Source organism: Acanthaster planci, linkage group LG10, assembly GCF_054643075.1.
Source record: "Acanthaster planci isolate LZ-2023a linkage group LG10, COTS_SCS, whole genome shotgun sequence".
Classification (NCBI taxonomy): Eukaryota; Metazoa; Echinodermata; class Asteroidea; order Valvatida; family Acanthasteridae; genus Acanthaster; species Acanthaster planci.
Window position 1 is genome coordinate 3955428 of NC_141786.1, and position 15508 is coordinate 3970935.

At 42.0% G+C, this 15508-nt stretch overlaps 1 protein-coding gene across 5 annotated transcripts in view; it reads left to right on the plus strand.

Moving 5' to 3' along the window:
• LOC110986482 (cystathionine beta-synthase-like) overlaps positions 1 to 15508 on the plus strand; it is a 27959-nt gene continuing 12451 nt past the window's right edge. The window contains exons 1-7 of one of the 5 annotated variants that reach the window (XM_087142145.1): positions 1 to 187; positions 1930 to 2130; positions 7454 to 7569; positions 9509 to 9643; positions 10883 to 11167; positions 12108 to 12199; positions 13116 to 13329. In XM_087142145.1, the coding sequence (XP_086998271.1) occupies positions 2018 to 2130; positions 7454 to 7569; positions 9509 to 9643; positions 10883 to 11167; positions 12108 to 12199; positions 13116 to 13329 (955 nt within the window). In that variant the 5' untranslated portion in view covers positions 1 to 187; positions 1930 to 2017. Of the gene's footprint in view, positions 188 to 1929; positions 2131 to 4893; positions 5039 to 6803; positions 6981 to 7453; positions 7570 to 9508; positions 9644 to 10882; positions 11168 to 12107; positions 12200 to 13115; positions 13330 to 15508 lie in introns of those variants that run through there. The other 4 variants (XM_087142147.1, XM_022248374.2, XM_087142148.1 and 1 more) reach the window with 4 other exon arrangements.

Genomic DNA, 15508 nt, shown 5'->3' on the forward strand with positions numbered 1-15508 from the left:
CAGCAAGCTCATCGTCAACGCGAGACTAGACGTGCGCTTACGTGGACATATCGCGATCGTTGCTGGTGTGGGACACGTGTACATGTAGAATGATGGTGATCCAAATACACTGTACGTGAAATTTTTACGGTGTGTATTACGATTACGTGATCCATGTTCTGAGCCTAGCCACAGAGAACTGTCAGAGGTATGTATTTCACGTAATCGATGATAGGCAGTTTCTTGAAGATGTAATCTTGGACTGACAGGTGTGATACACTAGCTACTCGGCAGTGCTGTAGTCGAGACCATCACAAGACTGACCGATGTAATGGAGGAACAAGAACACATGACATGCATGACAACTTTAGCCAAAGGAATGTTTTTGTTGCAGTTTATTTGAATAGCTTGCGACTTGAATTCAATTCAGTTTGGAGATCTTGTGTTGGTCTTGTGCAGGTCTTACAGTACGTGGTCTCGACTACTACTTAGTTTAGTGTTACTCGATCATGTCGATTGTCTCCATGGTCTCGGTACAGCTGCAACTCGGCTAACGTAAAATTTTGCCCAGTCATGCCAGTGGCCAGACCGTGACATGCCTCGATGGTCAGCAGTGTGGACCATATGGTGCACACACATGTAGACGTTTCCCTTGCTGATGCAGTGTTGCCAAACCTCAGACTCCAAATTTAACATTAACAGCGGTAGTAATCATAATGCATGCTAATTGAAGCTTTTTTTAGCAATTTTGGTGTCATGAAATTTAGTGCGGAATTCACAGATGGTGGCCTCTGGAAATTGGGCAATATGTAAACCTTCCTGACATATCTTTTCGGTGTGAATAACGCATTGACAAGGCATTAATGTACAACCCTATGGAAGTTACATGTAGTGTAGGCCTACATGTACAGATCTTGCAAGACATATGAGTCAGTTTTCATTGGGCCGATTAAAATTAATTCCTCGTTTATCATCACTCAGTGTTGTATTTTTGAGCTGGGGGGACCTTTGATCTTTGATATTTGATAGTTGATATTTCAAGTCGGTATTTCGAGACTTTTCTAAATATACCTTCTTGTACCCTATTTTAATACTGGAGTGTTCCATATCATAAGAGCATAATCAAATCAATCAATCATGGTTGAGGGCAAGACTAGAGAATTAAAAAAAACGCATGACCCTTTTTGTGATTCAGACACATCTACAAGGCTGAAAAGGGCTTGAAATTAAGTTGGAAATGTCAAATAGCAAAAAAAGTTGGGGCGGTAGGGAAAACCCGCTCCAGATGGCATTGACAATAAACAAGGCCTTCTATTACATGTATGTACATGAACATTCTCCAATTTAAACCACAGTGTCCTTTTCAGATAGTTTTGCATGGTACTTATGGGATGGAAGTACATACATGTACTTCCATCCCATGTACATGTCCATGTAGGCCTACATAGAATTACACAACATAAATTACAAAACTCAAATTGTGAAGCTCACCAGAGAGAGAAATTCCGGAAAATTCCTTCCAAGAACACAATTTTTCTGTCATGGACTAAGATCATGAATATTAATGAGTTACATGTATGTAGTTTTGGCCAAGCAGAAGCGTCAAGACTAACTGTCATGGGTATGTACATATAATTTGTTCATGGGCTGGACACCAATCTAAGACAGTGATATACATGTATAATGTACGATATATGTACATTGTGCTTTTGCTGTTGAAATACATGTACCAAACTTGCTCATTTAGGTTCAAGCATTGTTTGTGAATATCAAAAATGCACCAAAAACTTCAGTTTTTAACTACATCTTCTCTTTCAGTTATTTCCGAATAACATTATATCCGTATAAGTGACATTGCAGAATTTCTTTGGGGAGAAAAAAAACTTGTATGCTCTGGGATTTCTAGCAAAATTGACATTTGCTGTTATTATGACATGCCTTTTTTTGTAGACAATCATCCACAGAAAACGCTACAGTCGCTATTCGCCTCCGGCAGTGTGTTTGGTTTTTTAGCCTTCCCGTGTATCAACAAGCAGTCATGCCCACTGGTAGTAATGACAACGGATGGATTGCACCCGATCTACCATCACGCTGCACCTGGCATCTGGAAGTCGATCCCAAGACAAGTCCACACAATCATCAGTCCAATGCGTAAGTTTATGGTGACCAGGACAAGTGGAGTTCATTCAAACATGCACATGTAATCATGCCCTTTTTTTCCATTGCGGTTTCAACAAGAGTGTGACCCTACAGTGCCTCTGGCATTGTCTGGTGTGATAATGTGCCACATTTTCACCCACCATCACGTGCCAGTTGCTTACATCTTTGCTGTTTACCACGTACCAGGCATGCACATGAAAATCTACACTCAAGTTACCGGTAGATATGCAAGTGGGAGTGAAATCTGAGGAAGGCTGTGTCCGAAACAGGCTTCCATAGCTACGGCTACGGTAGGTCTAGTGGCGCATCTCCACTACCTGGTATTTCCAATGGAGTGAAGACCTAGACCTAGCAATAGCTCTAGACAACAGATTCAGATGCAGCCTAAGTTGTAGTGGAGCAGTTCCCTGGGTGAAGCCCACATTGGGGAGCTTTGCCCCCATTAACATGTGCACATGAAATAGGGCAGGATTACTGTTTCTGACGCCTGAAATTGCGCTGGCTGTTGTCTGTGCACATGTGTAAGAAGTGTGGTAAAGCTTTATAAAATTTGGTTTGTAAATATCAGGGTTACAGTCACTATGACCTCCCCCATTGGAGCTTGGGAACTGGTACCATCGATTTATAAATAGTCAACTTCCAGTACTTTGGGAAGATAAGATAACTACAATGTCATGTACATTGCACCTTCAATTTAAATATCATCCTGCAGTCCACTTACTATCCCTCGCAGGTCAGAACCATATATATGTACAGTGATGGAAATGGCTGGATTCGCATTGCAAAATGCGATACATTTTGCGCAGAAAGCGAGACAAACATGAAACTGATGTGCAGTTTTTGTGATTGGAAATTTCTTTTTTAAGTCATGCATGCGGCGAGCTCGCGGCGGGGATCGGAAACCAGCCCCACGTTGAAAAATGGCAGACAGATGTGCCATGGCTGAAACAAAAGAATCAGTCGGAAGACATCGTCTTTTACTGTGAGTTATGTAGCTTGCAAGAGGCCAAAACCAAAGCCGTTTGAGATTCTGCAGAACATTCATCAGATCTCAATAAAGCACCGACACTTACAGTGACTGCTGATTAGTGCAATGTGTAGTGAGGTACATGTATCCCATTTCCCTTTCTTGTTTAATAGTTTAAAAATGTTTAAGTCACCAACCGATCTAGGTCAAATGTAGAATATCCCAGGAGCTAAAATGGCACCCCAAAAAATCATGAGTAGGGACTCGCTGACAGCGGGTGTTTTGTTTATTTTGCCCTTGATTCTGTAAAAAAATTGCTTCTCCACCCAATTTTTGGCCAGAGCTACAACCAACAACCATGCTATACCACACCTGTGTGTTGTTTCACTGTATACCATGGTACTGAATTACGCCCATTTATTTTTTGCCAGCCAATTTCATCATAAGGCTAATCAAATGGCATTATGATCAGCAAATTTGCTAATCAATTTTATTTTCTTGGTCACCGTTCTGTTCACACCTGCTTCGATTTCCCCAGATTTGAAATTCCCATCCACTTGTGGTGAGATACATTTTATTGGTAAAATCATTTTGTGAATTTGGTTATTTGAGCAGTTGATTTTTTTCTGCCCGTATTCCAATTGTCCCCCAAATTGCTGTTCATATTGTCTTTAAGACGGCTGACAGTGCATACCTGCAACCCTGTCAATTGACAAAAAAATGTGTGGGGGTGTGGGAGGGGGGTTGGGTCTAATTCCTGACAACCTTGCCCATTGCAGACTTGTCGACTGATGTATCAGCAGTTTTAACATTTTTGTGTTTAAAAAGTTTAACAAAAATAAATAGCAATGAGAGAACAGAAAAAGGTACAGGTACAGGTACATGTGATGTCACATTTTATCTCTTTGGTCCAGAACAAGAAACAAACAGTCTTATTGATTTCCAACTGTTTGTGCCACAGTACACACATGCTGTAGAATGGATACCATCCAGCTGTTGTTGATTAAATCCCCACCCACTGCAATAGCCAATAATTATTGATTCATTTGTGCTGGAAAACAGATCATTCCCAACATTTTATCAAGTTCAGACCAGATACATGTAAACTGTACATGTTGTAAACATTTTCCCAGATGCCACTTTACCTGTTTTTTACAAATCCCCCTCGGAATTTTTTTTTTCCTCTGGCTTTAGAAAGGCTGGGGGGGGGGTTGAAGAATGGGTTAATATTCATGACTTGCATAGATCTTTGAAAATGGTGTACAAATAGCAGCAGGGTGAAGAAGACACACAGAGTTCATGCAAAGAAAGAGATCCACGAGAAAATCAGTGGCAAGGAAAATGCTCCGAGCTAGTGTATGAGGATATTGGCAGTTTGAGAGCTGGCATGCTACAGTAGTACTACTGTACATGCGTACGTGTACAGCCTGGTATAGGTACATACATGTACATTACCGGTCTTCTAACAGTACACGGACTTGTCACTTATGAATGTCCAATCAATATTCCTCCGCACTCATCAACAGCATTGACACTAAAGTATAGACCTACAGTACTATGGTTAATGCCTTTCCTTTTTAAAAGTTAATAACCAGGTGATAACTCAACAGGTTTCAGGTTGAATATTTGAAAAGCTTTACTTTACTTGCATTCAGTGAAAGTTTCCATGATTTTTCTGATGTCATGGTGACAGCAGTGCTGTGTAAATAAAAATCTACACATGTAGCAGCTGGCACCCCGGTTGCTATTCACCCTTGGCTACCGGTACATATATGTTAAGTCGTGCTTTGTTGCCATTTGTCACAACTCAATAAATTTCAACTGTTCACAAGTGCACCCTTTGGCATACTGTGTACCTGTACCTGATTCATAAAGGCACCATACAGTATGTACATGTACAGGAGTATGTAAAATGACGTGCTGCTACAGCAGGTAACAGTTGGTACTTCTCACTTATAAATGCTATTATTTCTTTTCCTGGAATTAGGGGTCCATTTTGTTTCGTGTCCCTGTCACATCTGACAACTGATTTTGTAAGTTCAGGACACATTTTCTAGTTTCCAAGAATGATGAATTGCAGGTACATATAATACAGATTACCGGTACAAGTACCTGCCAAACAAATCATAATACTGTAGTTTGATTTCAATTCCAGTGATATTTCCGTGTCAAATAACAAAGGTCAAATGTAATAGGGACATGAAAATTTCACACTTTTGAACCCTGGAATGACCCACATGTATGTAGGTGAAATGTATATGTACATGTATGTGCGATGTATTGAGTTTGTGTGTAGCGGTGATGACACTTTCATTTCTGGTTTTGTTCCTGTTCTGTGTCATTTCAAGTTCCTTCAGTTGAACTGAAAAGGCCGCCTCGCACTTGAATACACTTGGTAGTTGAACCCCTGAGGTGATCCATGATCCTTGAAAATAATTCTTACCTGTCTCTCCTTTTTTCTGTCAAAGATCTCTTGGCGGTTTGCCCATAAACCACCCGTTCGTACTATAGAATCAGATAGCAATGCCTTCAGAGTGTGGCTTGCCAACTGACTACATGTAATCCCTTCATAGAACTCATTCCTGCCGTACATGTACATCTAATTTCTGGCATACATGTACAAGTACTTGTTGTACATGTACATGTACACTGTACAAATTCAATGTACATACTTTCTAGCATTCAGACTGAAAAATGCTCGATTTAATACTGCTCCCTTTTTTCTCTTTTTCTGTTTTTTTTTTTTCTATCCCGCCTCCCCCTCTCCACTTATTGAAGGCAGATGAAGAATGGTCATTTCAGCCCCTGCACTACCGGTACATGTGGTCCTGAAATGAGACTATCAGTGCGGTTAGTTGTGGCACAGTTATAAAAATAGAAAAAAAAAGTTACATGTACAATACCGTTAAACCTGGACAAGGAAGCATAGTGCGTTGTTCTCCTAGTGTGGATACCAGACTCAATGTTTCTGACTTATCTATGAATCAAGGGTCTGGTATCACCCATCCAACGTCCACATGACCAAGACTGGAGGAATTATTGTCTGGAAATAGCAGAAATATTCCAAAGTTGTCCCATGTACCGGTATATTCAGCATGTTCAGATGGTACCGTTGATTTTCGGTTATTCCCGGCCGGGTACCGGTAGGTAGGCTAGCTGTTGAACATAAACTCCCGTATCCCAACGGCAGCTGTTGATCCTACAATATTTGACTTTACACTAAAATTGAATGTCGCCTTGGCCGAAATCAATGCCAGGCAAAATTTATGAAGAATATACTTTCTTTGACCAATGTGGCTTTGTGCCTGAAACGTGCTCTCAGTGGGGCTGCACTTGCAGTATTGCCCACTGGATACGGGAAAAGCCTCATTTTTGAGATGTTGCCACTGATGAAATCGAAAACACCGGGGCTATAAACTAGTGACCCCTGACCCTTGCATCATATCTGTTTACATGTATATCAGTGGGTGATGACTGATCTAAGATTTTTTTAACAAGAGTTGTCAGGGAATCTTTGGGCAGGGAGCCAGACTATTGGTCTCCTTCAGGAAAAATTGGCAGTGATCCAAACATTCACCAGCGCATGCATGTTCATGTAAGTTTGGCCTCCATGAACTCTATGACTTCAAGTCATCTCTGCAGTGATCACGTCTCACTTCACAGACCTGTCCCAAACATGTACAGTACATTGGTCATGTACATTGCCTACATGAACATATCTTCATTGATTCATACCGGTACTATGAGTAGTACCAATATGCGTCATTCTGGACACTTTATCACTGGGCGTGTCTGTGTGTGATCTTCCATGTGTCAGAAGTGGCTGAATGGCATGTTTCCTCTAGAAAGTCTCGAGACACATCAAAAGATAGATGTATGTAATGTACATACATGTACATTGTGTTTTCAGAATGTACATGTACATGTATGTAGTGGTACATATATATGTACATGTACGTGTACCTTACACATTGTCAGTCATTGGTACAATGTACAGGTACATGTACATGTACATGATGTTTTCCCTTGAAAACATTGGGGGAAAGCTGTTTTACAAGTAGTGCGTAAAGCACATGTGCCTCTCTGGCTGTCAGTAAATGGTGCGTAGTACTAGACATGTGCATGTGTGACATACATGTACGTGTGTACCAGTGCATGTGCAGTGCATGTACAAATGAATCCACTGGAATACTTTTCTTGGAAGCAAGGGTTTCCTTGCTGTACATGTACATGTAACTAAACTCTTCTTTCAAAGTTCTCGCAGACTTTCTTAGAGTTGCATCGTCAAATTCCGTGACATCTTAGTGTTCCCTTTTTTGCCAATTGGCTTCGTTTTTTTTGTATTAGGGAGCTGCTCGAAGCTCGGAAGACAATTCTGCCCAATGTCCTGAAGATGATCGGTCACACACCCTTGGTGCGGATCAACAACATTGGCAAGAGTGCTGGGCTGAAATGTGAACTAGGTAAGTGAAAGGTTGAGCTTAACCCTAACCCCCTAGGCTCCTGCGCTAGAAAGCATCCTGAACCTCACAAAATCCAACAGGTTCATGTACTTGTCTATGTACTTGTACATGCAGGGTAGTGTACCAAACCTGATGAACTCCAACAGAATGAGCCCGTTGGAGTTTGAGTGATATGGTATGGATGGGTCTATGCAGTATAGGATGACTTGCACTGAACAGTACCAAACCTGACAAAATCAAGCATAGTCCAACAATTGGTACAGCAAGCCAGACACTGCACACAATGAACCCTGTGTGTCCCAACTCACACAGAATCCAACACCATCTCCCTGGGCCTTTCATCCCAAGTCTCACAAAATTCAACAACAAGTTCCTCAGGTACGGTACCAAACCTGCCAAAACCTCACAAAACCTGCTGTTGGAGTATGGCAGGTTTTGTGCAGTTAGGGTTAAGGCTTAGTTCATACGGCTTGGCTATGGCTGTGCACCTCATGTACATGTATGGAAGCCACTGTCATCTGCAGCCATATCCCCCATGCTTTTGTGTCTTGATTGAGCCAAATTGGGACATGGTCTTACGCTTACACATACAGTTCTTCTTAGCCCCATAATTTGGCCCCATATGAAATCATGCCACAGCCACTTGCAGTAAAGATGACTGTGAAAGTACATGTAAACCAACGGTTTTTGACAAACGTGTAGTTTTTGTCCCCTTGGAAAAGACCACTGGTTGACACTTTTTGCTGCATCTCCTTAGCGGGACATTTCCAGCAGAAATTCACTATGTTTGTACACACTTTCATGGACAGAAGCTAATGGTAGAGATCAAATGTATAAGTTATGCTCCCAGAAGTCTGATATGCGTGTTGCTCATGCTTCATATTAGGGCCTTCAACTTGTCACCTGTAATGCACACGGAGACAGAAATACAATGTAAATAAACACTTCCACCTCGTAAGACGGTGCTGGGAAGGTACATGTATATGTCATTGTTGTTACAAACTGGACAAAAAAGCATGCATCTCGAGAAAACAATTGGTAGACCTCCTTCCTCTTTTGACTGTGCACGGTTGTGAGGCCCAGGGTTTGGAGGCACTCTACCACTTGGGCATGCGCACCATTCATCCCACAGTGATGGTGTGGAAGTTTTGGAGCTCCAGTACCCTGTGCAATTAAACTTGTCTGTGTTGACAAAGAGGAGATTGATTGAGCTCACATTTTGAACAATATTTTGACGTATGACATAAATTCCACAAGCCTTTCTGTAATGAGAGGAATAAAAGGCTATACTACCGGTACGTCTAATTACTTGACTTTGGCTTGATATACACGTACGAGTCTATGGCACTGGCGTACACATAGCTAGGGTTTTACTGAGTAGGTGGGCACAAAGGGGCACCAGCTTTCAGCGGTGTGTTTTTGGGGGCAAATTTTTGTCAGCCTTGTTCAATATCCATTCTTCCGTTGTTTTTTTTTTCAGTGGGGGGGCACCTGGGGGCATCAGTAATTTGTGGGGGGCATGTGCCCCTCCCACGGACCCCCACCCACCCCCCGTGGCTACGCCACTGGTCTATGTAGTGGTTGCAGCCCCTTCCCACTGAGTCGTGTAAATGTCGAAGCCACAGTCAATGTACATGTAGATGTGCATGTAGTTGTGTATACTCTGGGCACTGCATTACATGAATAAGCTGGTATACATGTACATGTATGTACAAGATACATTGTGCGTGTATCTCCACGCCATAAAAGATCAATATTAGTTACGGAAGTGACCTCTCCTGGCATGGCTGGTCTTGCAAGGAGGCTGTAGACTGTTCCACCTCTGACATCACATTTCAACCATTTCTGCATTTTGAAGACGGAAAAACTTCATAGGGTAGTCACACGTTCTGGGATGTCCAGGATCATTCAACCAAACGTTTTCATGTTCTCTTGCTAGTGGCCAAATGCGAGTTCTTTAATGCTGGCGGCAGCGTCAAGGATCGCATCGGACTGCGGATGGTGGAAGAAGCAGAGAGGAAAGGCATCTTGAAGCCTGGGTTCACATTGATTGAACCCACTTCAGGAAACACAGGTGATTTCTTTTAAGCAACTTGTATTTTACAATTTGGGAGAAGGATCCACTTGAATACACCAAATACATGTACATGTCCACGCATGAAGACTCTTATCTAATTGAAATCAGCGTTGTACATGTGTTTGAGTCTATCACAAGTCCCTACAAGTTCATCAAAAGTCCAACCCAAGTCAGTCAATCTTAAGCCAATTGACAAGCTATTCAAATTAGCTGTTACAAAGCATTCTTTTTTCATTGTTCACCCTGTTACTTACAAGTGGCCTTGTGAAGGGACTTGTGACTGGACTTGTGAAGGGACTTGTGACTGGACTTGTGATTGACTCAAATACAACTCTGGTTGAAATGTTTACCTTACATGTAGGACATACATGTACATGCACCGTCAATCCTTCAAAATCCTCCAACTGCCCCCCCCATGAAAAAAAAATTGAATACAGCCTCAGTCTTCCAAAATCCTCCCCAACATTTCTTCCATATGTTCTGTGGAGGGGTGCCCACTGCCTCAATCCCTCAAAATCCTCCAGCAATTCGGAGAATTTCACGTATCAGTACTTGTACAGGGTGTCCCAGTAAAAACCAAACTCTGAGGAAAGGGGTTAATATGCCCAACCCATGAGATATGATTATAATGTATAAGGATCTCCGCAAAGTAGAAGCAGTATTCTTTCTAATGATACCTTGATGGTATCCCTCATGTCATGCATCACTGAACACCGTTGTCTTGATAATGGGGCATCCGAACTCAGTTGTAACACTTAGGATAAACCAGTGAATGTTATGCTTGTCCTGATTGGAAGGGAAAACAAAAGGTCATGTTAATGAGGGAAGATTGCCTTTTGTCACTTTTGCCCCATTTTGAAGACAATGGTGGTCAGTCATGCATAACAGGAGGGATGCCATCAAGGTATCATTAGAAAGAATACAAGCTTCTACTTTCGGAGATCGTCATACATTATAATCATATCTCATGGTTTGGGCATATTAACCCCTTTCCTCAGGGTTTGGTTTTTTCTGGGACACCCTGTATAATGTGGGCATGAATTTATGCACGACTGAACATAAACAACACAAGGTCTAACCCACAACCTTGAGACAATGTATCATTTGCAGTCAGCAATGCAATTTGCCATGCGCCCTCAATCCTCCAAAATCCTCCAAAACCACCTGGAAGATTTTGAAGGATTGAGGATGGTTAGGTTGATATTAATTTTCTTGATGTTTGTGCCTCATTCACAGGTATTGGCCTGGCCCTAGCCGCTGCCGTCAAGGGATACCGCTGCATCATCGTCATGCCGGAGAAGATGAGCAACGAGAAGGTGTACGTCTTACGAGCCCTGGGCGCTGAGATCGTGCGCACGCCCACCTCGGCAAGGTTCGACTCGCCCGAGTCACACATCAGCGTAGCGCAGAGGCTGAACAAGGAGATACCGAACTCTGTCATACTAGACCAGTACAGGAACGAAGGAAACCCACTGGCCCATTACGACACCACAGCCCAGGAAATCTGGGACCAGTGCGAAGGTTGGTGCCCCGCCTCATGATGGGCAAGTCCCGATGCTAAAATGGTGGTTGCTAAAAGGGGCATGCTTTCAAGACCCCAATCCAGAGGCATGTTTGTGACGTCAAAGCAATATCCAGGAACATGTTTAAGAGGTGCCACAAGATCTTAGAACCAGAAATGGTTATATCAACCAGGAGAGTCAAAGTGCAATCTAGAGGACAGCAATTTTCTGTCAATATCTAGCAGGCTTTGTACTGTGCTGCTCTCTATAAATTCCAGAAGAAAGTACATGTACATGTACCCAGTCTGGTTTGCTTCATGTAACAACAAATTGGGCGATACCAGGTACATCATTCATTTTAGATATTTTGGAGATCATTAAAAAAATTGTTTGCTCCAGCAAACAGAGAGTGTTGGTACTCTCTTTGTATGTTTAATGTACATACATGAATACTCTACGCACGCATGCAGAATCTCCGATATTGTCAAGCTTTGTCAATCTCAACTGACAGCAAGGGTTATGTTCATGGACGATGATAAGAAATGTCTATTCCTGTTATTAAAAGTCGTAATTCAGGCAATTTTAGTGGCAAATATGGGGCACGTGTGAAGGGAAATGTGGACCAACCAAAGTTTCTTTTCGAGGTCCCCCCCCTGATGTTTTCCTTCAAAAAGTCTCCATTTTTGTACATGCAAAAGTACTGATCAGAAAAACCCTCCTCTCAGTGAGTACCGTGCCATGGATGGTAACTGAAACGTGATCGAACAAAACATGTTTGCTGCAAGTACTAAGAGTTGACAAAAGTGCAGCAAACTTATTAAATTGCCTGCGGTTGTTTTACTTTCTAAAGGGTTTTCTTTCATGAGATGAACTTTTTGTCCCAGAGGATTAGCCGTGCTATTTGCTTTTTAAAGACACGCTGCTCACTGCATTATTGGTCACCACTCATCTCTCTGCAGGCAAGGTTGACATGGTTGTCATGGGCTCGGGAACAGGTGGCACCATGACGGGCATTGGTCGGAAGCTCAAGCATTTAAACCCAGATATCAAGGTGAGAGTTCAGGTGCTAGACCCAGGAGGACTTACCAGTAGAACCAATGCATAATTGTACTAGTATTTATATTCACACGTGTACATGTTCATTACCCACATTTAAAGTTTACCTGTACAGACATAGTGTGGACCTTAGTTCAACATACAATGGCTGCATTTCTCTCATGCCATGAGCACTCCATTAAAGCTGGACCTACACTATACAAATATGTTTCCTTGAATAATCCTCATTATTTTGTGAGAGATAATCCCCCAAAATGCCTCTCAAATGTGCATGGACCTGGCTTAGTCCACCCAAGGTTTATACCCAGGCTTAAACTACTGTACACCCATTTGTTCTGACAAGATAACAAGGTTGGCCCAGGCCAATGTGTGCCTTACACTTTGTTTTTTACTCTTCACTCATGTACTTGTGAGGACCCCAGGTACATATTCACATTGCCAGTATCCTTCCTGTTTTTCTCCAAAATCAAATTCCATCTACTGCATCGGTACATTGTCCTCCAACAACACGCTTTTTACTGGCATAATCGCACACAAATTTTCAGGCTACGTCCAGCCCCATTTCGCATGTTTACTGATACCAGCACATGAATGGTTAGTAGTCCTCACTCCAGTGTTATTATACCGGGACAGCGCAAAGCCTGAGTGTGGATTTGGATGACCATTCAAAGTGAGTTGCGGTCAAAGTCGGTCATTCTAAGAACCAAGTAACAGAACTTGTAATTGGACTTCTTAACCACAGAGTACCAAGTACATACATGTACATGTATAAGTACATGTACTTTACTTACACTCCACATGCTGATCCACCCTCATCTGCATGGACCCACTACTGAGCACAGCTTGTTCTATAGGGGGTATCAGGTTTATGGTATCAGAATCACAAATCTTTTTCTCTTTTGGGGGTCCAGATCGTGTCCTTTGATCCCCACGGCTCTACTCTGGAGCCGCCGTTCTTTGACAAGCCCACCACGCCCAACGTCCCCTACGAGGTGGAAGGCATCGGCTACGACTTCATCCCAACCGTCTTGGACCACCAGGTGGTGGACGATTGGGATAAGTGCGACGACAAGGAGTCGTTTCTGATGGCCAGACGACTGATCAGGGAGGAAGGGCTCCTGTGTGGTAAGATTTGAACAGTCCACAGTGCAACTGTAGTCAAGATGAGCTAGAGTGAGGCATTACTGCACATGTAGGTTTTTGTCAGACTGACGAGTGCTATCAAACCGAACGTTACATGTAGACAACCATATTATTCGTATCCAATTTGCAAAGCATAATTACTGCACCACCTGACGTACATGTATGTAATTGGGTATTAAATTTACCGGTATGCCATAATCTGTTGTTCAAGCTGTCATTATTCTCCACACAGTAACCTTGTACAGGTGTTCATAACACTCTTGTAATTCATTCGTTATCCGAAACGTTTAAGTTTTTTCTTGTCAGCTGGACGCACCGGGTACTGTAGCATGTGCGTGCACGTCATACATGTACGTGAACCAGAAGCATTTGGATGAACATCCATTAACATACTAGGGGCGTCTGCAACATTTGAATCAAATTTGACAGTGTTTTTCTGTCATTTGCAGTATCCACACTTTCAGATTAATGACATCTGTTGATTCCATAATAGCAACAAATAAAGCTACAAGTGGTAATGCTTACTGATGCGTGAGAATCACATGTGCAGTAGTGTAGACCGCGTTATGTACCTTGGAAATGTGCTTGGAACATGCGAAAAATTAACATTCAAGGTGCCTACGTAAAAAGTATAATCTCCAAGGTAATTGGTTGTGCAGATTCTAAAATAAACTTTTTACAGCACTACTATGGAACACTGAGAAGACAAATATTGTCAACCTGTCAAAACTGCCGCGAGAAATGTGCATGAATTCTTGCGAGTGACAAATCTTTATGCAGATTAGCAGCAGACGGGTGCTTATGCGACATGCCCGAAGCTCCCAAGCTCTGAATATACATGTAAAAAAATAAGGAGCAATACTACTCTTGTCCCAGACTCCTCGCTCCAAAGGGTACCCATAAGAGCTTTGATCATGTCGCTGGAGCACCTGTTCACTGCGAAATTTGTCTATCTCAAGAATTCATGCACGCCGCTCTCGGCAGTGTTGGCACTTTTACAAATGTACAAGGACAGTGATTTTTCTTCTTAAGATTTGGCGACTGGAAAATTCCCAACAAAGAGAATCACTGGGACATAAATTGACTGGAGGTGTTTCAGCCCCTAAAACCCGCCGACAATGAGTGGGTAGACCCTTTAACTGTCTAGACAGCTGTCTGGGTTGTTTCATGTTGTGGGGGGTGTCACATATTTGTTGACTTGGTGGCCCCCCCCCCCACTGGATAAAAGGTACCGTGACTGCATTCTGACCTTTTTTTCTGGGTTTTTTTTATTTGTGGGTTTTGGTCAACACCCAAAGACACCCTCAAATCAATTTAAATGCCATTACAAGGGTCTTTGGGGTTGGGGGGCATGATTACAAATGGCCATTTATCATAGAAGGAGGGGGCACCGTGATCGGTTAAATTTATTCACAAAACAACTCCAAAAGAAAGCGTTTGACAAGGGCAGTGACTGCACATGATCACTTAAGGCACACAGCCTAATACAAGCAACTGCACAAGCATTCAATTTGATGTTGTCAGATCGTATACATTGTACACATGTACCAAGCACCAACGATAGCATAAATATTCAACTTCCAGTTATGCAGTACACAACATTTTAAGAATGCAGATTAGCAGCAAAATATTGTTTGTTTACGTACATATTTTTCCACTCTGATTGGTAAAATTTCCTCCTCTGATAGTAAATCTACATGTACATTAACTAGTTCTAGAATCTGTCTTTTTTCTTCATGTTGTATTTTATTGCTCCGTTATTGAAAAAGTACATGTATGCCAAAGTACATGCAGAATATTGTATGATAATTTAAAAAGCTTTATACCTAGAAAATCAACAATTTTTTTGTACTAGTCCGAATTTGGAGGCACATACATGTAGTGCGGTCTGTAATCCCAAGAACTCTATAAGTACTGTACATGTACATATTCATTATGCACATGTACTGGATTACAAATGAGATTTACATGTATAGCATGGGTACCGTATTTTGAAACTCGGCAAATATCAGCTGGATCTCCTCTTTTAAAAGCCTAATGCATTCAAATATTGAAATAATGAAGACATCTGTTTTATATGCTGATTGTGCTGACTTTCAACTAATGAACACCGGTACACTGCATAGATGTATGTACACGTACATGTACATGTTTGTACCTG